Here is a 27,029-nt window from a genome sequence, read left to right as displayed (position 1 = left end):
AGTGTTGGATAGCCCATATATTGAAAAAAAGGCTATAATATCGTCACGCTAAGACCAATAACAGCATTGCAAATTCGCGGACGAGTTCGCGAGGGTCCGCTAGTCACTATATAAAAATCCTCTTGCAAGTATCTTGAAGATCTAAAGCTAAGAAAACTATAAAGCTAGTTTTAATTAATACCGTTTTAAAAATTGATTTAAGTGAGTGCGCCATGGAAAGTGGCACAGACATCTACGGTACAGCTATACTACGTAAGTACGATAGATATGATGCGAATTAAGGCGCGTTTCAACACCTACTAGTTGCAAGTTACATGCAGCTTGAGTAGTGAAAATTTAAACTTATATTAAATCTTTTATTTATCGTAGTAACTATACGTTTGGCCGCGTTATGCCCCAATTTATGGTTTTTTACAAATCCCGTGGAAACAGTTTATTTAGGTTGTTTATAAAGTATATGTTACTCTCCGTCCTTACAACTATGCTCACTATCAAGTTGATTGGTTGCTTAGTAAGGGCGCGGCGTGAAGAAAAGACAAAGAAACAAAGAAAAGCATTTACGCATTCATAATATTAGTAAGGATTGACTGAACAAGTAGAAACAAAAACAGAGTATCACTTTGTACAACATGCAAGGAACATTATCCTTCAGCTTGAGGCGTAGATATAAAGCTTCATGTGCCTGTATTTAAACTGGAAACCAGATTAGAATACAGCAATGGCAACTTATTCAAATGTAACTTGCATACAAGTGCTGCAATGTATAACATTCAACACACATACTGCCCCGTACTTGCATGCCAGTCGCGTGTCGCATATTACTTCCGAGTTTTATTTATCGAATTCGAGGTGCAAGCTTAAGAAAACATCGATTCCAATGCATTAACATTAACCTAACTAGCACGCCCGCATGACGTCACACTTGCTTACAGCTACTCGCACAATGCAAACGTGGCTTAAAAGCCACTCAAACCCATACCGAAAGTGGTACACGCAGTAAACACAGCTTAATAGATATAAAACAATATCTATTCGTCTTAAGGCTACGCTACCCGTCGATTCGTGCTTCATAAAAACCTTAACGGTAATTTAATACTTTATAGTTTATTATTCTACATCAAAAAATGTGTAAACCCTAAATAAACTTCATAATAGTATATAAAGAGATATATATTCACATATTTATTTTCACATTATGACAAATTGGAAAAAATATAGTATTTTGGTTTGCCGTCTGTTAATAATATATTATTTAACATAACTTTAAATAACTTCCGATTGTTTCTCAATTATTTTTACTGTGGTATTAAAGTAAGTTATACGCACTGATCTATATATGGTATTAGATAACAAAAGTTTATATGCATATCCGTTGATATAAATATCACACATCTTATTCTACATTACTCGGCCTTGCCACATGCTCTTGCTTACTTGCTCGGGCTGTAAGATGCGTGATGAAATAGCATGCTTTTTATCTAGGAGCAACCGACTAGCGTTCTCTTAATAGTGATTTGCTCAAACCAAAAAGGAAAGTTGATAGACGGGCTAAACGTAATGTACCGGTTACTTAAACATCTCCACATCTAAAACTATACAAATAATTACTTTATTACTAATACTACTAATAAGAATGTTTATTTGTAGTGCTTTAATAAAAACTTTTTAATTAATACATAATTAAAAATGAAATTAATCAACCTACAAATACAGTAAAAATACATTTAAAATAGTTGGGAAATCCAAAAGTGCACGCCTCATAATTTCATTCATTACAATAAAATTCAGATTATTTTTAAATAATAATTAAACTACATCTAATTATAACGTGAAAAGTAATAGGCTTCTATTTCTCAAAATACTGAAGCCTATAAAAAAAACCAACTCGATGAGTGAAGTATTTTGCTCATTATCGTGACCACAAGATACGGGATCCGCACATACAGACACACGGACGTCCAAGACTGAACTTTTTTTTAATAATAAAAAGAGATTTAATAATATCATGAGTGTTAAAAATAGTTTTTTCTCAACTTTGTCTATTTATATTCACTTATAAAAGCAATAAAGAATAAAAAAGTGACATTTTAAGTTGGGGAATCACTCGGTGTAACTGACAGTATTACCCACCTCAACGCTTCGCTTATGAGGCGTGCAATATAATCTGTGTGTTTGTTCCAGCTTATCTCCAAAACAGTTAGATTGATTTTGATAGAACTTCATTGACAAATAGCTGATGTTGTAAGAAATAACCTAGATTATTTTTATTTCAGAAAAATAATTTGTGTGCCGCGCAAAAAACCCAAAGTAGTACACATAATGCAATTTAAAGAGGGAAATATAGAATCTTTAGGCTAAAAGAGATAATGCAATGTTAACATTACGCTTTTTAGTTGCCAAATCAATTTTATCGAGGGTGGGCTATGCGACGGGATGTATTGTGAATAATAGCGTCTGAAATCACCGGTCCACTACAAGGCACGGGTCTTCTTGCGGAGTGAGAAGGCTTTAGGCCGTAGTCCACTACGCTGGTCAAGTGCGGACTATTGCGATAGTTGGTAGTAGTAGCATAGAGAACGCTGCTGCCCTTTCTCCGTTATATTCTCTTAGTGGCCCCTGCTGAGGTGTGGTGACAACGGTATTCTGATCTCACCTGGTGATGTGATAATGCAGTCTAAGATGGTAGATGGAGTAGGGAGTAGGTACCCCTTTTCGGTTTCCACGCGACATCGTACCGGAACACTGAATCGCTTAAAGGCACGTCTTTGTCGGTAGGGTAACTAGCCACGGTCAACGCCTTCCGCCAAACCAGACTAGAGTAAAATCAGATATTATGTATTTCCAAATTTCCCCTGCCCAGGATCACACAAAAAATACATAAAATATAAATATACTACGACAATACACACATCGCCATCTAGTCTCAAAGTAAGCGTAGCTTTTTTATGGGTACTAAGATGACTGATTAACATTTCTGTTATGAATAATAACCCAAAAACTAATAATATACATATAAACATCCAGACACTGAAAAGCATTCATGTTCATCACACAAAAATTTCCCAGTTGTGGGAATCGAACCCACGGCCTTGGACTCATAAAGCTGGGTCACTGCACACTGCGCCAGTCGGCTGTCTATTGAACAATGAATTTGTATATCAACAAACAATCCATAACATTCAATCCGATTCATCAAACGAAGGCAGCTTTCAATACACATCCAAACATGTGAAGAGTAAACGCAGTTGTTTACACTCCACCCGTGCGTTCACGTTCCGTAATCGTTGCGTTACGATTCACTCATGTTGGCTTTTCAATCTAGATGATATAGCATATATGAAGCGGTGATAGCGCATTGGGGGCCGAGTTCGAATCCCAGCTCGCACCTCTAACTTTTCTAATTTGGTATGTGTTTTAAGCAATAAAAATATCACTTGCTTCAACTTTGAAGGTAAACACCGTGAGGAAACCTGCATCCTGAGAGTTCTACATAATGTTCTATAATGTGCGTGGAGTCCACCAATCTGCTCTAAGCCAGCCTGGTGGACTACGGCCTAACCCCTTCTCATTGTAGGTGGAGACACGTGCTCTGTAGTGGGCCGGAAATGGGTTGATTAGATGATAAAGAAAAACATCTGATTCAAGAACCACTTATGTTAGTTCCGTGGGAAAAAACCAGCCTTATTTCTAGCCTACATTATTTAGGAAGCGTTTTATGACGGATTTCGTCGCCAAGCAGCGTTGCTGTGTTCCTGTCTGGTCTGCTCTTCGGGGTGTGGTGGCCGGTACAATTACAGGCACATTTGGCTTAACAATGGCTCAGGTTGATTGACTCAGGGTGGACTTTGTAGGGCGTGCTCCTTACACCATAACAACCTATTACTGGCCCACTACGGGGCACGGGTTGTTGTTTTTCCTTCACCGTTATAGCATATCAAACGCACATAACTTAGAAAATGAAGAGGTTTGTGAGATTCGAACTCGGCCCCCTGAAACTGAAGCCGAAGTCGTAACCACTAGGCTATGATCACTGTTTACAAATGTCCCTCATGACGTAATAGTTGCATAAATACTATTACTCTACTATTATTTATTTATTCATAAAACCTTCTAACATTGTTTGGTAACAACAATTGAACAAAGTAAGAATTAATGATTTTATCTAGTGCCATTAGGACCATCAATCGATTGGGTATGTGTTCGTTTAAATGTCTACACAGACCTGCTACTATTTTATTACTTTGCCAAAAAAGCAACACTTACTTTCATTAAGAAAACTAAATGAAGGCAATTTGAATAAAAAAAAATAATTGCTCGACGCCTGCCCAGTAATATGGATAAGTTAATACTTGTAGGTAAGGTGGAGGGTAAAAGACTACGCAGCCGATCACCTTGTCGCAGGTCTGACTAGGTAAAGTCGCTCACAGACCCTATAACAGAAGCTATCAATAAGGCCGAGGATAGAACAGGATGGAAGGCTTTAGTAAAAATAGCTACGAAGGAACTCGAATCCGGACACGACCTTCAGTAATGAAGTGAACGACGAAGAAGAAGAGAATTTTAGAATAATTTTTTATAGTCATAATTGAACCAAGCGAATGTTCCACCTGATTATATGACGACCGACTGACGACCCTGCTTTCTGAGTCCATGGCCGTGGGTTTGATTCCCACAACTGGAACATGTTTGTGTGATGACCACGAAGGTTTTTCAGTGTCTAGTTGTTTATTTGAATATATTATAAGTATTTATGTAGGTATATTATTAGTATTTATGTATATTATTCATAACAGAAATGTTAATCAGTCATCTCAGTACCCATAACACAAGCTGCGCTTACTTTGGGGCTAGATGGCTATGTGTGTATTGTCGTAGTATATTTATTTATTATTTATTTATATTTTATTATATCACCTATAAACAGAGCGACAATTCGCAGTGAATGCAAGAAGCACGTCGCACCAAATGCCCCATGCCCAACCTGAGGCATAGGGGTTAGGCCAAACGTGCCTGTAATTAGACCAACAGCCACGCTCTTCAGACCATGACACAACAATGCTGCTTGGCAGCAGAAATAAGCATGGCGATAGTACTTCCCCGGATTGTCGCAAAAAATCTACTGCGAATGCTAAATTAGATTTTCACACCAAGATTACATGCGGTTGCTAATACTTCCTGGAAGACAAATATCCGGGTTATATCTCGTGGGAGTGCGTTTACAACGAACACTTTTAAATCAACTCTTCATCACCCCCACTTCTCATAATAAACTGGGATGAGATGAAGTAGGTATCACGGTGAATTAGGCGTGAAACGTACCACGCGACATTTCAAATCGAGTGGGAACTAGCCTTGGCATCGTATCTATTTAACGAGCTAAAAGGTGTTAACAACCCTGATATCCTGCCGGATGGGAAGTTGCGCACGCGCACGCGCCTGCTGCGGCAAGCGCTACTCACGCGCTACGTTCACTCTCAACACGGTCGCAGTAAGCGCCACCGACGCGCGACGTTCACTCTCAAAACAGCTTAACAAATGGATCTATTCAGTTGTTCATGCGGCAAAGGCAACTACGTATTTAATTATGCTCATTATAAGTTTTAGTTTTCTTTGTTTTTACAATTAGGTACGAGTAGCTTATTTAACTCATTAGGTTAGGACTGTAATGGTAACTGTAAATTAGGTTTTGTAAACAAATACATAATAATAAGTATATCATATTTTGACGATTATTTAAGAAATAAATGCTGGATTGTATGTCATGTAACGCGCAATTACTTAAATTGCAAGAAGATAAAAAGTATTTTATGTAGTCACGACCTTAACTCGATTCTCGGTATTGATGATTTGTATAAGCTCGCTTTTCACTAATTTTATACACTTTAATTTTTTGTGTGTGCAAGCTGAGATTGTAAGTTACAATGAAAATATAAAAAAGATATATAAAAGACTAGCTGTTGCCCGTGACTTCGTTCGCATCTGTTACGGTTTTTTAATCAAAATCTCGTGTGTCCTTTATCCGTAACCAGGATGTAAATTTAAAACCCGCTATTACCTACTTTTAAACTAAACGTCCGATTAGAATAAATTAAAAAGTATTTTATTGCTATATAAATATAAATGTTAAAGTTATTAAGAAACCTATGTTCAGCGGGATTTTTTCTTTTAATACATTTACGATTTTTTCAAGTTAGACTTTTTTTCGCGCGTTACGAAAAATGGTGTGAGTAAATTTATACGATGCGCGCGCACACCGCCACAAAAAACTAACACCATGAAGTTAACTAGTCAACATTTTAGTTTTTCTGAAAAAGGTTTGACAGTTCAAATTTTTTTAAAGATTTTTATCTTGTTACGCCAAAGAAGTATTACTTCTAACGCGTGTCCATAAGTACACACACGTTTTTTTTAAGAATAGACCTATTACGTTAGCGTTACCATAGTTACGGTACTCCTTTACATAAATAAATAAATACCCTGGCGTTGAAATAGACACAGATAGAATCTTTGTGGGAGACATTTAAGCTGATATAAATTACATGTCATCTCCTTACACACTACAGGCTACTCAATATTTATATTAAACTAGCTTTTGCCCGCAACTTCGTCCGCTTTTGTTTAAGTTTTTCAGGAATCGCGAAGGAAATTTTGAAGAAACCGGGCTTAATATATGCAATGTCTTTTTACAGAATGCAAGCTATATCTATGTAAAGTTTATCAACATCCGTTTTGTTGCTAAGAAATTAAAAAAAAATTAACCACCTGGAAACTGTCTCAAATCCCTGTGAATTTTCAGGATACAAAGTAAACTAAGTATATCCTTATCCTATCCTTGTGGCTAATATAATCTAGATCGGTGAACCAAACAAAGATATAAAACAATAAGACTTTAGCGTACGTGGATTTCATCTTCTTAACCAAAGACGAATAACCCGTTTTATTAGAATTCAAAAGCATACTCTTAGTTGATTCGAGAGTAACCAAGAAAATTCCTACCATTTTAGTATGAAGTGTTAGCGGTGAATTCTTCATATTATATGTGGCATATAAAGCGACGTAAAGTCTATAGTCAGTGGGTTTCTGCTGTCTGCTGAAGAGTCCTTTTCTCCGTCTCTAATGATATTTAATAGATCTTCACCATATTTGGGTAGAGCTAAACTAATGATCCCCTCCTCCTAAGTCGTTCACTCTTGCCGTTAAACTAATGATACAGCCTTGCCAATTCCAATCGATTTAACTAAGAAAATCGGTTATTATATAATGGAGCTAGGGTATAAAATCGTCTGAATCTTTCATCCCTTATCCTACAGAATCCATATTGTTTTTGAGATCAAAATAGTCTAAATGTTAACTCGGAGTGTAACCAATATGTATACTAAATTGCCCTCGAATTGCCGTTAGGGAGTTTCCGGGTAATGTCTTTTAAAAGTAATATAGCCTAAAGCCTTCTCTAGGAATTGTACTATCAAACTTAAGTAAGTTTTTTTTTATCTGACTGTTATTTCCAGAGATTAATGCGTACCAACAAACAAAAGAAAGCCCTTAAACTTTATTATTAGTATAGATTAGTGACGTACCGTACAAACAATAAACCTCACGTGTTGAGTATAACAACATTTATTATGTATAGCACCCAAGACTGAAATAGATTTTCAATACAATCGTGGTGTCGATTATCACCCGCTGGCGGGTTGAACGACCTCAGATATCAGAATTACTACCACGCAGACAACGCAGCTTTTATTTATACCTTCATACTAAGGATTTTGAGGACGTAATAAGTGGCGTAATATGGAAATTCTGGCAGAGCTCAAATAAAAAATGGATAAGTATTTTGCGGATTTGGGAAGTTAATCGAGTGTACGATAGAAGTGATGACCATGTATATAGTTGAGAGAAAATAGAGGGAATGAACTCCTTAGGTAGGATTAGATAGGATTTATTGGGAACGAAAAAAATAATAATTTGAGACAGGGACTTAAAGATAGGTGAACGAAAGACCTACGTTGTCGAAGGGCTAGACCGGCTGAGAGCAGAAGAAAATCCCGACGTGGAAAGAAGCAGGAAGTTTACAATTCAAGTGACGATATTCTGACGTAACTGATTTGGAAAATACTCCCATAGAAATATTATCGAATTCGGTTTTTGTAGCACGATAACTAGAAGAAATTATTTAATTATTTATTAGTGTCTATTTTCAGGGCAGATTAAATATCGAAATAAAGACGATCTGTTGAAAGAGGTTGGTACAGTTAGTACAATTTGTCCTTTGAGACTTTTGAGACTCTGGGCCCATGGTCTTCGGACACGAAAAATGTTGTTAACATCGCGTCCCAAAATTGGTCATGACGTCTGTCCAGTCCTGTCCTGTCTGGTCCAAAAGCTGACGCTTATTTAGCCCAACGGCTAAGTCTAGCAAATCAAAGGGACAATAGCGTTAGCATTTTGGGTACCATGCCCATTATGAACAGTTAGACCGGTTATATTTTTAATAAATATTAATGTTAGTTTTTAATTATTATTATGTGTTTTCTAGTTTGACGTTGAATTCGGTTATAGCTATTCCCGAGGAACGAATTTAAGAAAAACATTCATAGTTGAGAGCACCTTTGCATCGCTGTCAAAAAAACATTCATAAAAAGAATACACATCGAGCACACGATAGTAACACATAAAGTCAATGAGGATACAGAAGAGGCTAAATCGGAAACATTATTTTAAATTTAAGTTCCTCAATTCAAAAGTTCTCTCATGGCTTTGGCAGACAGACAAAGATAAACCTACAATGCGCAAATTCATCCGAGTAAAGTCTAAGACCTTGCTTTTTAAATATAGAGTTACATACGAAGAGGTTTCATTCTTTGCTATGCCTTGGCTAACCATTTTATTTTTAGCACAGAGGAACAAAACCTCAGCGGCTTGAAAGACGTGGAAAATCTTTTGAATCCAAGAAAACATTGAATCTTACTATACTCATATACAAACTCATGTATTTTTACGTGACCCGGATCTTTTGAATGCGTTCTTCCCAAATATAAATATACTTTATCTGGAACATTAGTAACGAGATGAAATAACTTTTCATTTATGTGTGTTGTTTGTATAGAGTTTGATTTCCTTCTCTATGAAAGTGGGTGATAAAGCTATTCTGAGGATATTTATGTTATTTGATATCAGTATGCGGAAGCGTATTGAACTTATATCTATCGTCATCATCATCATATCAACCCATTATCGGCCCACTACAGGGCGCAGGTCTTCTCCCACAATGGGAATGGGTTAAGGCCTTAGTCTACCACTGGCTGTTCCTGCGCGGATTGATGGACACCACATACCTTTGAGAACATTACGGAGAACTCTCAGGCATGCAGGTTTCCTCACGATGTTTTCCTTCACCGTTGAAGCAAGTGATGTTTTAATTTTTAGAGTTGCGAGCTGGAATTCGAACTCGGCCCTCCGATAGTGAAGTCGAAGTCCTACCCACTGGGCAATCACTGCTTATATCTTTAATGAACTAAATATGCATTCCTATCTATATCTACGAGTATCTATACTAATCAGTGGCGTGCACTTCATACAAGCACAAAAGCACTGCATACCCTAAAAATTTTGTATTACTCATAAAGGGGAAAGATTTTTCCATTTTATGCCATTTTCCTTCTTTACGCATACCCAGGTCAAAAACCCTGTGCACGCCACTGCTATACTTACAATAAAACTGTAACTGGAAGATTACTGTGCATTCAATATATTTTGAAAATTTTGATCGGGGGATGATTTATAATCCAATACAGATTTTTATTTAATCTGTCTGTCTGTCCGGGCATATCGTGAAAACTACTGAACGGATTTAAATAAAAATTGGTATAGTGGTAGCTGGTATTCCGGGTCAACATATAGGCTAGTTTGTATCCCGATAAACAGTAAGTTTCCTCCGGGAAACGGGATGAAATTTTGTATCAATTTGACTTTATAGCTCCGTTAAATTTGAACCGATATTAATAATTCTTAATAATTTTCTTTGAAAGTGTATACTAACAAGTATGTATTGTCTAATTTTAATGGAGGTCTACAACGATCTAATGCATGCTTACCATCCTACTGATATTATAAATGAGAAAGTTTGTGATGATGGATAGTTTTAAAACAAGCCATCGTTTCAACTTGCATTGGCATTCATACTGTTAAGCACGCCTTGTCTGTCCGTATATCACCTATCTCAATAACGCATTGCGAAAAGTGTTTTTCTTATTCCTCTTCTGTATTTTTATTTGTTTGCAAATAAAGAGTATAAATACAAAGCACTGCATACCCAAATTATTTTAAATAACTCGTATTGGAGGGGAATTTTTCCATTTTATGCGATGCACCTGCTTTATGCATACCCTGGTCCAAAACCCTGTGCACGCCAGTGTGTACACGACTAATGAAGCATTAAAAACCACTCCACTTTCGATTGGTTTCTCAAATTAACGGTAAGTCATTTCATCCATCTAAGCGTTCAACATAAAATGGGAAAATGGGAAAACAATTTTGTGCTAGAAACATTCCGCGAGTGGACAATGCTCTGCATCCAATAATGGCTGAATAGAGGATTTTGTGAGTTCTTAATTCAATTCATAGCCTTTATTGGCCTTATTATGAAAATTAAGAAATTTAAGCTTAATTTGCTATACTTAGTCCGCAAAAAGCAGGAGAATCTGTATGGTGTAATTCATAATTTTTCAATCCTTATACTTCACACCAAACAGATATTAGGCAATCTACCGTCTAAGGTATAAAAGGCGAAACATTTGGCTAATTTTTCACTTAACAATTATTCTTGTAAAGTCAACATCTCCTGAGGATGCTCCGGTTTCGGAGCGAAATGTGCGTTAATTACACCATGCAAATTCTCCTGCTTTTCGCGGACTATAGCAAATTAAGCTTAATTTTCATAATATATCATGGATTTCCGCAAAGTAACGCCTGCTTCTATCCAATATTTATTGGCCTTATCGTAATACACAAATACGTAGATACTAATAATAAGTGTGTTGATAATTACATTTTTCGTTACTCATAAGTCATAACGCGTGGAAATCGGTAAGCTTCCACTGAAAATCGGTTATTCACATTAAGAGTTTAACAATTTTGGCTCGCGACCAAAAGCTCGTCTTCTGAGAGCTATTGTGACTCAGATTGGCGTTCTAACATCGGCGCAATGTAATCGCCTGGCAATGTCAAACGACATTCAGAGTTGGTCGGTTTCCGTAAATATGAACAGTCTTCTTTTAGGAGGTACACGGTATGTCACGTCAGTTTGAGAGACTAATCAAACGAGCAAATCGGTTTTAATCAGTCGAAGAAACGCTAAACCGCTTGGCGGCATGTCTTTGTTACTACGGTGGTAACCTAAAGTCAAAGTCAAATATTTTATTATTAAATTTTAGTGACATGATAGCGATAATTACGTTCGTAAACTTAAAGCTGCGAGGCTTCTAAACACACCCTCGTCTAAGAAAAAGCTTGCACGAGAAATTTAGCTGGGTGTTGATTTTGTTAAAAAATAGCAAGCACCTGTACCACCAAATTGTACTCTCTTGCTATGTGTTTATATTTCTGTAACAACTTTTTTTCTTTGGTGGACAATAAAAGTGCATTCATTCATTCATTTATTCATTCACCTGCACCTGGTTAGAGCAAAACTCACGCCCGAGGTTTTTTGTCGTTTACGTTATCCTAGCTAGTTATGGCCGGAGATATCAGAGAATATAGAAATTATAAATTCTCGAATTGCCCCAGTCTGGGATAATATAAGGGGCCTCCCTATTTATTATAAGGGCACAGCGTGCACCACTGCAGTCTAGGGAGGTCGTGTATATATTTTAACATTTCGAGTCTGCACTACATACCTATGTATATATAAAGCTCATCGCCAGTGTAAAGGCCTCTTTCAATGGGAGGTTTTGTCCATAAGTACAGGTAAATTGGTGATCGTATTAGGTGCTAGAATGGTAGTACAGAGGACGCCTCGTACGACACTTGTATTCTGGTCAGCCGTCCCCACATGGCACTCGTTTCAACTTAAAAATCTTTAAATGTAGCATCGATTTTCTCCCATCTAATCAGACATTCTTGTGACGATTATACCAATCTGAGAATTGATCCAAATTCCAACATTATTTTTTTCACGAATATGCGTGATGCGTCATGCATAATACCAAATGAAAATTCCATTCGACGGTTTCTTGAAAAGTAAAGTATTTTTGAAAACGAGTCACTCTCGGTTTTCAGTAACAGTTCATTTTCTCTTCAGCCTATTAATGATTACTTCTTGATATATTTACACCTTGTTTGGGATACGGTGATAGCCTAGTGGTTAAGGATTCTGCTTCACTTACGGAGAGCAGAGTTGGAAACCCAGCACAGCACCTACAACTCTTCTAAGCGCGCGCTGTAAGCAATTAAAATATCACTTGCTTAAACGGTGAAGGAAAATATCGTGAGGAAACCTGCATGCCCTATCCGCAGGTTTATTATCCCCCTATTACCGGCTTACTACACGGGTCTTCGGCACATAGTCCACCACGCTGGCCAAGTGCGGATTGGTGGACACACGCCTGAGAAAATTAAAGAGAACTCGTGCAAGAGAACTCATAGAAGTGATGCAGTTCCTCCATCCGTTAAAGCAAGTGATATTTGAATTACTTAAATTAAAAACGCACATAACAACAAGTTTTATTACGACCCGGGACTCGAACTCAGAATCCCGTGATCAGTAGTCAAGCTCGATAACCACTCAACACAAGACTAGTTTTATTTGGTTCAGACATCGTACGTAAAAACATACCTACCTTTTAATCTCATTGCATTTAAAGGGTTTCTGAAAAGTATACTAATCCGTTAATCTCCTTTCGTACAGCAATCAACTGTGAATAATTACGATCACAAAGGTATGTGATGTTCTTTTGGTTAGTCTGGGAGGTGTTGGGTTCTATTCTTAAATTGGCACCTTAATAAAACCCAAATAAAGAGTTAAATAATTAAAACAGTTTTTTTAGAGGTACACTTAACTTAAAAACTTCATCCGATTTTAATAATAAGTACCTATTTAAAATATTTGTAGAAAATTCTACGGATAGTTTCCCCTTAATTGACGGCCACACATCTCCCAAATAAACTGAAAAAAAACGCGGACCAAGTCGTGGGCAACAGCTAGATATATTATAAAAGCATACTCGAGATAAGAAGATCCTATTTATTTATTATTTATACTCTTAATTTATAAAAAAACAGAAGGAGAATGAAATAAAAACGGACAGAAGCAGATCCTGTTTAATTTTTCCTCATTATTTTATTTACTACATTAATATGAGTGGGACGAATTGAAAAAAATTAAAGGTATGCAATAATATAGCGAAGAACAAGGTTCACCTGAAACTCTGGAAAATTTATGGAAAGCTTTTCTGAATAAATAATTGCGTACCAGCGCTCCTTCCGTGACATCATTAGAAAGTTTCGCCAACATAATTATTTTAATAACGTGTACCTATAGAAGTGATGGTATATTATATATATTTTGTTTTCAGTTCAACATAAATTTTCAGTATAATGATGCTGGCAGGAGTTTTAAGTCAGGAAGGTTTTATAATATGTTTTGTCTCAAACATTCGGCCGGACCATTAGAGAGACAAAATATTTATAATTGAAAATAAAATTCATTGTATCAAAAGTTAGGCTTAGTACGCTTCTAAAACGTTTAAAATGAACAGATTAGAATACCAGTCTTCAACACCCCTGGGGACTCTCCTCGTACGAGGTGACTCAGGGAATGTAATTGAGAATTCGTCTTCTGTGCTACTACTAGTATGCAATGCGATCACAAACCCAGCCCAGCGTGGTGATTATGGGCAAACATCCCCCCCCGGATAGGCCTTCAGTCCAGCGTTGGACTCTTTTATGTTCACAGCTATACCTACTGGCGACGAAAATCAAATAAAGATACAGACACACGTATGCATTTAATATTAGTTTATGTATGTACACTTACTTGTTTCTTATCGGTCGTTCTGCTGTAGGGCATATTATTATTTCGACGTCATCTGTAGGAACATGTGTACTACATTTATCTCACTAAGAATAGCTCATTATCATCATAATTAGTGCTCATATCATAAAAAGGAACGGTTTGTCTGTTCGCCTTTTAAAATAAATTGTTCATTTAGTGCACTTGTGTAAATTCTCAGTAAAAATGCCTGAGTTCGGAAATTTGAGTTTAACAACCCAAAGGGTTGTAAAATTCAAATTTCCTAATTGTGATACTTTGGAGTCCACCAAGTTGCGTCGGAGCAGCGTGGTGTGTCTATGCTCTAAAACCTTTACTCGATAAGCTATATATTGGCCCAGCTGTGGGACAATAGGATGATAAGGACAAACCACGGACAAAGACGTGCCGCTATGCGATTTAGCGATTACGACGTCACCTAGAAACCAAAATTCAAAATTCAAAATTCAAAATTCATTTATTTCAAGTAGGCCTAATATAAGCACTTTTGAAACGTCAAGTCTGTCTGTTTGTAGTGATTCTACCACCGGTTCGGAAGGCAGATTCTACCGAGAAGAAGCCGGCAAGAAACTCAGCAGTTGCTCTTTTCAAACATCAACAATTTACATTTTGTATTTTAACATTCATTTTTCTATCTTGTGAGAGCTGAAAGCGGAGCCGGATGCTTCCAAGCAACCTTGTCATTAAAAAAATCATCAATTGTATAGTAACCTCGCTCTAATAAATGTGTTTTAACAAATTCTTTAAACTTGTGCATTGGCAGGTCCAAAATCACCTTAGGAATCATATTATAAAAGCGTATACTCAATCCCACAAATGATCCCTGTACCTTACGCAGACGATATGCAGATGACACTAATTTATGACCATTTCTTGTAAGTCGACTGTTTATGTCCACTTTTTGTTTATAAAGACTTATATGTTGTCTTACAAATACTATATTGTTATAAATATATTGTGAAGCTACAGTAAGTATGCCTATTTCTTTAAACTTCTCACGGAGGGATTCGCGTGATTTAAGTTTATATATTGACCGTACAGCTCTTTTCTGCAATATAAATATAGTTTCGATATCAGCTGCTTTACCCCATAACAAGATTCCATAGGACATAACACTATGAAAGTACGCAAAATAAACTAGCCTAGCTATTTCAACGTCAGTAATCTGTCTAATTTTTCTGACTGCGTAGGCAGCCGAGCTTAGTTTACCCGCTAGTGAATCTATATGGGCACCCCACTGCAGCTTAGTATCCAAGGTCACGCCCAGAAAAACTGTGGAAGTCTCTATTTTTAGTGATTCACCATTTATTATTAAGATATCCGATAAGAGAATATGTGTTTATTATAACTCCCTTACAGGTTAGCCCGCTACCATGTTAGACTGCATCAACACTGACTACCTGCAGGGTTAGCACGGGCAGGAGATAAAAATTATATCCCCCGATTATATCCCCTGAAAAGGAATATAATTAACGTATCCACCTGCTAAAGCGCGGTAACATGGAATAGGAGAAGTGCACTCCCGTACATTGTGTATATAGTGCATTTCTACACATATGTTATTTGAATATTATTTCCACTTGTGCGCGAGTGCTCTGAGATTTGATGAAGCTGTGGGAGAAGATAAATTGTTATCCTTTTCATGGAGATATGATTGTCTACTGCCCATGCTAGCCGTGCAGGTAAGATTGCAGTCGGGGTCACTTGTAGTGGTATAAAAATAAAATGAAAAAAAAAACCGCTCAAATCTAGGGAATGCTTGTGACCTAGTAACAGTGGGCAAAAAGCTCTACTCGCGATAACAGTTCGTCTGTGTGTAAGTACTGGGCGAGTTCATTGGACACAATGTTTAAGCAGTTAATGGATGGATATCACGTGTCAGTTTATCTTTACCTAATTGATACCTAATCAAAATGTTATAATATGGTATGCCTACATAAAGCCTGTATCACTAAAATAAATATTACCCTACACGGAAAGTACATTTCTAAACTATGAAGGAAATATTTAGGTACTAGCTGTTGCCCGCGACTTCGTCTGCGTTTGATTTTGTTTATTGATGTGGCATTCACTTTAGTTGTCGTTCTAAATAAATTTAAAGTATTCAGTATCGCTAAGCCATAAATGAGGGGTTTGCTGCTGTCCGCTGAGGAGTTCTGTCCTCTATCTCCAACCACATTCATCAGATCTACACAAAGTTTGGTCAAATTAAATACATATTATAACCTCTTTAGTACAAACATAATTATTTAAATTGGTTATTATTTGTCGCAGTTATGGTGTAAAATCGTCAAACACTTTTATCTTTCACTCCTTAATGTCGAGATAAAAAGTATCCTATATAACTTCTAACACTTCCAAGAATATGTGTACAAAGTTTCATGAGGATCGGTTAAGTAGTTTTTCCGTGAAAGCGTAACAAACAAACTTACATTGACATTTATAATATTAAGTAGGGAAGTAGGGATAGGGATAGGGATTGTTAAACGATGAAATATAATCACTCTTAGAGTAGGTACCTACCATGATAACGATTGCTTTTGCTAGAAATATGATTTTAGTTACAATTTACTAAATAGTTTAATTGAATTTATCATCATCATCATCATTTAAACTCACTGTCTCACTCACCCGGCCCACTACAGGGCACGGGTGTCCTCGCACAATGAGAAGAGGTTTAGGCCGTAGTCCAGCACGCTGGCCCAGTGCGGATTGGTGGACTTTTTTTCAAACAATTTAAAATAACAACAAATTAAACAATTAAAAACAATTTAAACTAGCTTATACTGTATGAAGACAAATAGTAAATTGTGCTTCACAAGCCTTTGAGAACATTGTGGAGAACTCTCACGCACGCTGGTTTTTGCACGATGTTTTCCTTCACCGTTGAAGCGAGTAATATTTTAATTGCTAAAAGCGCACACTTAGAAAAGTTATAAGTGCGAGCTTGGATTCGAACTCGCCCGCTCGAAAGTGAAGTCGAAGTCGTATGACCGCTTTAGTTATATTATTTAGCTTTAAATATTCTGCCAAAAGATAAATAAATAAGCGTAGCCAAACCAAAGTACCACTAGATTTCCTATCAAAACAACCAGTGACCTCAAAATGTAGGTCACGCCCAATATATATTAAGATAAGATAGTATATGTTATACATTCTGCGCTCCTCATAATATGTACTATGGCTTAGACTGGTATCGATTCTCGTTCCAGTGGGAGATCAGGAATATAAATGAATTGTAACCAGGGCCCTAAAAAAAAAAAACAACCAGAATGCAATCCACGTAGCATATTTGAGTACCAAACTAGAATAGTCTTCGAACTTCCTTGAAATTAAAATTGTACAAACTGCACCCCGTGGTGTTTCCCGCGGTGTACAAGTCTGTAACAGTAATTGCAATAAAAAAAAATTATGTGAACAGACTTATTTACATCGGTAGCTTATAAGTATACTTACGCGGACAAAGTTGCTAGAAACTACTAAGTACTAAATAAATAAATAAATAAATATACTACGGCAATACAAACATCGCCATCTAGTCCCAAAGTAAGCGTAGTGTTATGGGTACTATGATGACTGATGAATAGTTTTATGAAAAATATACATAAATACTTAGAAAATACAGATAAACACCCAGGCACTGAAAAACATTCGTGAACAAACATTTTCCGGTTGTGGGAATTGGCACGGCAGAAAGCAGGGTCGCTGCCCACCGCGCCAAACGACCGTCAAATAACTAAATACAATATAGACTTATAAATAAATACAATATAGAGTACGTATTCCAAGGGCATGGCAATGATTTAACAAAATTTGATTGAGCTGCAACGAGATAAGATAGGGTGTAAAAACATAGAGCTGTCCCAATCGGATTTGTAGATAACTTTTGTTTGAATTTCATTACATTTTATTGCAAACAAAATATGTACAGTACATTACATCATAGCCCGTCTCCCACAGTGAGAAGGGGGTAGGGCAGTTATCCAGTAAGCTGGCCTATTTCGGATTTCTGGACTCCACACACCTTTGAGAATTTTCTGTAGAATTCTCAGGCATGCAGGTTTCCTCACGCTGTTTTTCTTTCACCGTTAGAGCAAGTGGTATTTGAATTAGAAACAAAACTTATTAAAGTAAGAAGTGCGTGCTGGGATTCGAACGAAATTTTTATATATATAGATGTTAATTCCTGATAATTTGGCTTTCCTGCAGTTACGGCGCGTATTCGTTACAAAACACAAACAAACAAAAACCATCCTTCAATATTAGTACCTACAGTACCTATTGAAGTATAGATAAATCATAAATCTCCGCTATGAATGAAGCTCCACTATCTGATAACGGTGTGATTTGATGGTGACGTGTTCAACGAGCTTTCCATTCCCGATACAAGTGTAGAATATATCGGGACTGAGTTGCACGATACCCGTTGAAATGGAAACTAGAGATACGGAAAATACTGAGAGTTTTAAAAGTAGACGGCTAAGTTGTAATGGAATGAAGATAAACCAACAATGGTTTTTGAAATGTGAGAATATGGTTGTTTTTCAGTTCTTGGCAGTCCACGGTATGCCACGCATACCGTGGACTGCACACACAAATGCATCAATTCTTTCACAACTCAAAATTAAAACACGTCTTTCTACCATCTGCCTTCAGCGCATCCTTAGTTATTTTGGACATATCACACGACGCGGAAACGAGAGCATTGATAAGTTGATAGTGGTGGGAAATGTAGAAGGCAAAGAAACTGGTGCCCGTACCTTCTATAACGCAATAGAAATGGCCAAAGACAGGACCCGATGGAGAGAGATCTTTTACGACATGTTTACTCGCCATAGCAGTGATCACGACTCGACTAAACACGATCCGACTAAAGAGAGAGAGAACCCTCCACTCGTGAGTCGTGGATGAAGACTTCTCGAAATTGATTTTTGAGAGTTTTTAAAATGCTACTGAGGGCCTTGCAACAACGTTATACTAACAATGATATTGACGGCCGATTGGCGCCGTGGGTTCGATTCCCACAACTGGAAGATGTTTGTGTGAAGAACATGAATGTTTTTCAGTGTCTGGGTGTCTTATAATATACATATAGTATATTTTAAGAATTTATGTATATAATTCATAAAAATATTCATCAGTTATCTTAGTACCCATAACACAAGCTACGCTTACTTTGGGACTAGATGGCGGTGTGTGTATTGTCGTAGTTTATTTATTTATTATTTATTTAATGATATACTAACCTCTGTAACAACAAGGTAGAGAACATTCGTAAATTTACGTCGTCGAAATTATCGAAGACAAATAAGTAAGTACCTACGATAATTTCGATTTGAATACATTTTGTATTGCTAGTCAACTTATTCAGATGTACGACGACGAAACGTTATTGAATATTCCTTCTTAGTAAATATTTAAAAGATTTCCAGCTATTGTGTTATGTTAGAGGTATAGAGAGATCATTGATCTAACCTCGGGTGTTAGACGTACCTTAATTTTGATAGATGTTCGGAAAAGTGTACACTCACGAGCGTGGGTTGGGTTACAGGTCGTTGTGCGAAAAGAATGGACTTTTACTGGTGACAGTATAAATCCGAAGATATAGAGGCTTGAAGCGTCAAACTTATAATAGACGATGACAACAAAGGATCCTGGACAGACCATTATTTAAAGGATCGCATTACGACCTATTTAAGTGGTAAAACTTTCGTTTTGCAATAATAACAATAAGCGAATACCATTTATAAAATTTGATGGCCGATTGGCCCAGTGGGCAGCGACCCTGCTTTCTGAGTCTAAAGCCGTGGTTTCGATTCCCATTACTGGAAAATGTTTGTGTGATGAACATGACTGTTTTTCAGTGTCTGGGTGTTTATTATAAGTATTTTTGTATATTTTTCATTAAAAAATATTCATCAGTCAACTTAGTGCGTAGTGTTTTCGACCAGGGTATGCAAAAAGCAGGTAGATGGCATAAATTGGGAAAAATCCCCTCCAATACGAGTTATATAAAAAAATTTGGGTATGCAGTGCTTTTGTGCATGTATGAAGTGCACGCCACTGAACACAAGCTACGATTACCTAGGGCCTGGATGGCGATGTGTGCATTTTTTTTTATTCCTCTACAAGTTAGCCCTTGACAGCAATTTCGCCTGGTGGTAAGTGATGATGCAGTCCTAGATATTAGCGGGCTAACCTGTTACGGAGTATGGTAGTCATACTCCTAATCGGTTACTACGCGACATCGCACCCGAACACTAAATCGCTTAGCGGCACGTCTTTGTTTGTAGGGTGGTAACTAGCCACGGCCAAAGCCTCCCACCAGACCAAACCAGAGAAAATTCAGAAATTATGAATTCCCTAATTGCCCCTGTCGGGAACCGAATCCGGGACCTCCTACTTAAATTCACAGCAACATTCGTTGCGCCACGGAGATCGTCATATAGTATATATTATTATAGTATAAAATATATATATTATATTATTGTTTATCAGGCATCAATAATATAATGTATCATTCAGCCTCATGACTGGTTTTTATTAATTTCTCTATTCAAAGAATAAACAAAAACTATATTATCTTTATTATTTCTTAACATAATATAAAAGGAAAACACGTGTTGTAAGACAGCTTATCTCTAAAGATAATGCTCTGGAACAATCTGCCTGCTGAAATCCGTGGAAGTAATTCCCTTAAGATATTTAGAAGTCGTCTGAAGGAATACTACCTCTCCTTTAGCGGTGTCATTTAAAGTAGATTTCTTATTATTGTTTTAAATTATGTTTTTTTTCCATAAGCATCGCGAAAATCATTAGGCATACGATTTAGCCTAGGTTTGGTGAAAACGGGCATTAACTGCATACTTACGGCCTGATTACCACCTTCTGACAAGTGGCGTATTGCCTTAACGCTAGTTTTGTCACTTTCTTACTTTATGTCTTAAGACAAAGACAAAAATATATTTATAAGCTATTTTACTATTATCAAAAGGTAACGAAACTGGCCTTTATGCGAGGAACAAGGCAATGCCTAAATAAGTAGCGCCTATTCAAGGAGATTCCTATACATACATCGACCGTTCACCAATAGTTATCACCTAAATGTTGGTGTAACGTTTTTTTCTAGAGACATCGCCTAAATCATTAGGCATTAGACTAAGACGTTGCTTAGGTTTGGTGAAAACGGGCATTAATAATATAACACCAATGAATGTATCAAAACGGACTGCATACTGAGGGCCTGATTACTTTCCGCCAAGTGACGTATTTCCTAAACGTTAGTTTTGTCACTTTCTTACTATATGTCTTAAGACGAAGACAATTTTTTTTTTTTTTTTTGTTTATATAATATCCAACTATTATCAGGAGAGAGCGAAACTGGCCTTTATGCCCGTTTTCACTAAAGACGATCAAAGCAATGCCTAATTAAGGAGCGCTTACTAAAGGAGATTCCTATACATACATTGACGACATTGACATTGGTGAAAACGGGCATTAATATTAAAAAACAAATGAAGATACCAAAACGGACTGCTTACTTAGGCCCTGATTATCTTTCGACAAGTGACGTATTGAATAAACGTTAATTTTGTCACTTACTAATTTGTCTAAAGATAAAGACAAAAATATGTTTATATACTATCCTACTATTATCAGGAGAGAGCGAAACAGGCCTTTATACCCGTTTTCACTAAAGACGAACTATTTTCCTAGGCATACATCAGGTTATTCGCGGAGTTTCCTAGGCTTACATAAACCGTTCACTAATAGTTATCACCTAAAAGTTAGTGTAACGTTCTTTTTCTATAGACCTCGCCAAAATCATTAGACAATGCCTAAAGCATTCGATGTTCACACATGTTCAACCTAAAGCTGCAGGACACAGATCTATGTAGACTCTGTAAGGAGGCTGCGGAGACGCCGCTGCATTTGATCTGTTCCTGCCCCGCGCTGATGCATAAACGCAGCATTCTTTTGGGGAAACACATAATGCAACCAGAGGATGCTAAATTTCTTCCAGCAAGAAAAGTGCTGCTTTTCCTGAAGGCGACCAACGCTTGCTGGGAGATCTAGACAGCGGCGTCACAATAGATCGTAGCCGGTCGACGTGACACCAGGGACCAGACGAACCTGAGCCGCAAGCAGAAGAAGAAGAACAAAGGCATTCGATATAGAGTTTAGTGAAGACGGGCATTAATATTATAACACCAATTATATACCAAGAGCTTTTATCTACTCGGCGAATATATTTTTAAAGGTCAAGCAGTAATCACGCTTAGCCGTGACCTGTGCTATCGGAGATTTATTATTCCCGCTATTCCATGGCATTCTGCCAACTTTAAAGAAAATTCATGCAACAATGTATTTATTAAGCTTCGCTTCCCTATCGATTTACTTTCCGCTGGGCCACGACCTTGCCGTTTAAGCGGGGCTTTTTATAGTGCGGTGAGGCTGGTGACACGCGCATTCGAATTGTTTCGCGACGAGGGGTGAATTATTGAGACCTCAATAGTGCCCTGACAGTATTCCGTCGGTTATAAATTTTGTGCAGTGGCGTGAATAGAGGGTATGCACAGGGTAGGCAGATGAAACAAAATGTAGAAAATCTCCAGTAAGAATAATGAAAAACTTAAGAATTATTCTTACTGGAGATTATTAACTTAAGAATCACTTGCTCGTTTCGTTTTATCTCAGTTCCATCTCAGATCGAGTTTTGAAGAAAAGTACCGAATTACTTTTGAATTTCGCTTGAAAAACTAGTCAAGTTATGCTACATACGGGTATCCCGTATCCATCCAATCATAAAAAGAAATAACTGCAGGTGACAGGCGACCAAGCCAGTTTGTATCAAAACAGGAAACTTGACTCGACACTCCGAGCCACGTAGAGTATTGAACTTTGTAGATATTATTAAAATTTAATCACAGAGTTGAGAACATACAGAATCCTCATTCAGTAATAATCGCATGCAGTGCATTGTGTTCAAAAACAGAGAAACGTCGGAATGTTGCTAGCTCACGAACTTTTAAAATTTTCCCCATTTTATGGTAAACGTTTAGAACATTTGAGGTAAGATTATTACTGTCAACTGCTAAATCAATGAAGTAAATAACGGCCTTTTCGGGAAACACTAAAAGTGTTGTGGATTTCGATGCTTCAATATTAGTCGTGTACACGGTTTCTGTATGTTCTTGATTCTGTGTATTTAATGATATTTCTTAGTCGTAAATTTATGTTACGAGTATAAATAGGCTATCCAACACTGAAATATTTTTTTAATCGATTCAGTAGTTCCTGAGACCATCGCGTACAAGTTAAGAAACAAAAAACTCTTCAGCTTTATACATTAGTATAAGACGACTATATTATCATCATCCTTACCCACAGCTTATTACAGTCCATTGCTGGGCACAGCACAGGCCTTCCCTCTTATAGGAGAGATGGTTTTAGAGCATAAAACCACCACACTACTCCAACACGTTATGCGGCTTGGTTGACTATTGTCACGAGTCAGTGATAATATCTGGGACAGCTTAACGTGCTCTCCGAGGCACATGGGTTGACACCGAGAATCCTAACTCCGAGCTGGTAATTTTTCAACAGAAAAAACATTACCTTACAACTTTGGACCTCGTAATCCGTTGTTAAACAGGCTAACTACTAGACAAATGTGGCAATATCTATATATATAAAAGATAAAGTGTGTGGGTATGTTCCGTATAGGCTCCGAAACGGCTGGACCTATTTCAATGAAACTTTCAGTGAATCTCCGGATTGACCTGGCGAGTAATCCTGTAAAGTTTGGTGACGATCGGAGCACTCCTATTTTTGAACCGTCAGACTGTCAAATACAGCTTTAATTTACTATGATGATATTCTATTGTTGGGTGTACATGGGTGTAGATAATGATCCTCACCCGCTCGAGAAGAGAATAGAAGAGAATGAATACGGAGAGAAATAAATGATTTCATATATTATGAGACTTAAATTAAAAAATTAATAATGTCAGTTTATTGTTTAAATAAAATAAAGCAAATTACGCTAGTATATTATAAATGCGTCAGTTTGGATGGATGTTGGTTGATCAATTACGCCAGAACGGCTGAAATAGTTGAACCACAGAGATAGATTAGAGTTTGTGCTAGAAGCTTTCCAAACAAGCTTGAGTGTATTCTCTAGAATAGCACACAAGCTTGTTTTTATCCCGAAAAATGAACTGTCCTGTGATAGACTTGTTTTTGTTTTTCACAGAGCAAGAGGTCGATAAGTTTTTTACATAGCGGTAGGTCGCGGACACACAAAAATAATTGAGTCACAAATCAAAATTTCCACACAAACGAAGTTTAATAATTTTTTTGGAAAAACTAACATGTACGAGTATATCTTCCTAGGAAAATATTCTTTTGAGGCGAAAACGACTGCTCTTTAATTTTCCCCAGTCTAATTTATAACTGCCTCTGTAGTTACTACCTTAGAGAGCACGGTAAGCCGTCGGTCAAATTTTTTATCACTAACGTGATAAGCCTTGACTAAATTAGCGTGGGGGTTCTAAGCTACATATTTCTAACATGCCCTCCCATTCTTTTACACGACAGAAGAGTCTTTGCTCAACAGTAAAATATTAATAGCCTGAAATTGATGATAATAATGGTAAAGAGAAAAGTGGTCTGGAACGATGTAATGATGGAAGAGAATAATAAAAAAACATTTACTTATAATTCTATACATCAGTGGCGTGCACTTAATACATGCACAAAAGCACTGCCTACCCTTAAATTGATATATATATATATACGTAGAGGAGGAGGATTTTTGCCATTTTATGCATTTTTCGCGAGAAATGTACCAAGATTAAAAAGAAAAGGCTCAAAAAGAAAACGGGGTAGACAAAAAAATGGCTGGTTTGATGATATCAAGCAGACGGCAGGCAAACTATGGCCAAGGAAAGCTAGGATACATGGCAACAACTGGAGGAGGTCTATGCGTCAGGAGACGCGCTGATCACAATAAACTGAAGTGCGAGATATTAGTGATAATAATGTAAATTTATAATTGTACACACTATGTTCAATTTAATTTTACAGTTGAAATTTAATTTATTCTAATTTTTAATTCTAGATTTTAATTAATTACTGTTTTCTTTTTCTTTATTTATTTCTTTTTAAAATCAGTCTTTTATATTTATTTGGTGTTAACCTCTAAATTTTGTATATGGGTCCCCGAACTGAAATAAAATGATTTTATTTTATTTTATTTTTATTTATTTAATTTATGTATTTGCATTAAAGGCTTTATTTATTTATTTATTTTATACATTATACAGTAGCTTATGATGATATTTTTTCAGGTGATGCTTGATCCCATTTGTAGGTGATAGTTTGTCATACTTGGGATAGATGGTTGGTCCCAATCGAATTTGGTGAAAAGGTGATCAAGATCTTCGGGGATGGAGAACGGAATTGCTTAACGTAAATCCTTCAAACTCTTCAAATCCCTTGCAATCAGAGCTATAGTTAGTTAGCTAGCCATGAGTTTACTTAAAACCTTTATTTACTTTCTAACTCTTAAATAGCTACGTAAAGTTGTTTTTAAGGACTGTATCTCTTATGTTTGCCCTCCAGCCACTGTAATTGCTCTCTAACTTATCTCTATCGACCAATCCTAAAATGTCATCCTGTCTGTGGTTATAAACAAAAGCGGTAGGTATGATAAAGAAACACCTACCTACAGAAATGCAGTAGGTATTAGATTACTAAATAGCATATAATAAGTTAATTACAAATACCTATTCCATAACGAATGTATCTCTACATACGTAAGTACCTTACATTGCGATAAAAACAAAGCAGTACAAAGTTTAATTTTAATAATTAACGAATAAAACAGGCTATTGGTAGGTATGAACTTTTATTTGAAATTTTAGCTAACTTAATGAAATATTAAAAAAATATTGGCTTTCCGTTCTGATCATCTAAACACTCAGAAACCTTTACGCAGTTATCTTAATCACGTAACCCTTAGGTACAGTAGATATAGTTAACTCACCCAAGCTCCTGATTCTCCAAGGAATTGTTGGAGGATCGTGGCACCAGAGGCCGGTAACTCGACCTGGTCATCTTGTCAACACCTTCACACTAACCACTCGGCATTTCATTCATAAGTCAATATTAATTCAGCACGTCTATTGTGTGACAATACGCAATAACAACTGGCTTTGTTTACGACTTGATAACTGGTTCGTACCTATCTATTTTATCAACGACATATGCATCGCAATATCGGTACGCGGTGTGATAAGAGCGCCGAAATACGATTGTGTTGTAACAGAATGTAACTAAAGTGTTTTGTACGCGCTCTGTACGGGGCGATCAATAAAATTAAAGCCGGTAAGGGTGAAAGCTAGGTGACCACGCCTCCGTCGCCCGGTCGGACGGGCTCCCGTTCTATAGGTTTGAGACTGCAGCGCCATCTCTTGGTAGCTCGATGTATTTAAGGCACCCCATGGCGCTTTATGTGAGACAAGTCGAGAGGTACTAACCGCGATTCGATTATTACATAATAATAATGAAATATACGCCGTGCGGTGTGACGGCCTGTATTACGACTGACGAAGTAAGGAAGTTCAAAGGCGAATGGGCAGCAGCGTCATCTGTACTACTACTATTATCTGCTGCCCGTTTTCCCGGCGTCGTGATAACACGCAAACTCTCCCGTTGGGGAGGACAGTCCATCAGTGGACTGTTGTAGGCTATTTCTTAAATCATCATCACCTCAACCAATTGACGTGCACTGCTGGACATAGGTCTTTTTTTGGGAGTTCTACAATACACGGTACTGAGCCGCTTGCCTCGAGCGGCTCCCAGCTACTCGCCTGATGACATCTGTCCAACTCGGTTGGGGGCCGACCCACGCTGCGTTTACCGGATTTCTTAAATAATTAAATAGCTGTTTTGGAAACGAGGCAGGACGATGGAATAG

General features: G+C 37.2%; 1 protein-coding gene across 2 annotated transcripts in view; it reads right to left on the bottom strand.

Moving 5' to 3' along the window:
* LOC120626193 overlaps window positions 1-26,383 on the bottom strand; it is a 130,704-nt gene extending 104,321 nt beyond the window's left edge. For both annotated transcript variants that reach the window (XM_039893575.1, XM_039893576.1), the window contains exon 1: window positions 26,097-26,383. In XM_039893575.1, coding sequence (XP_039749509.1) covers window positions 26,097-26,167 — 71 coding nt within the window. In that variant the 5' untranslated portion in view covers window positions 26,168-26,383. The remainder of the gene's footprint in view (window positions 1-26,096) is intronic.
* Window positions 26,384-27,029: the final 646 nt, after the last annotated feature.

This window comes from Pararge aegeria, chromosome 9, assembly GCF_905163445.1.
Source record: "Pararge aegeria chromosome 9, ilParAegt1.1, whole genome shotgun sequence".
Lineage (NCBI taxonomy): Eukaryota > Metazoa > Arthropoda > Insecta > Lepidoptera > Nymphalidae > Pararge > Pararge aegeria.
This window is presented reverse-complemented; position numbering and strand designations above follow the sequence as displayed.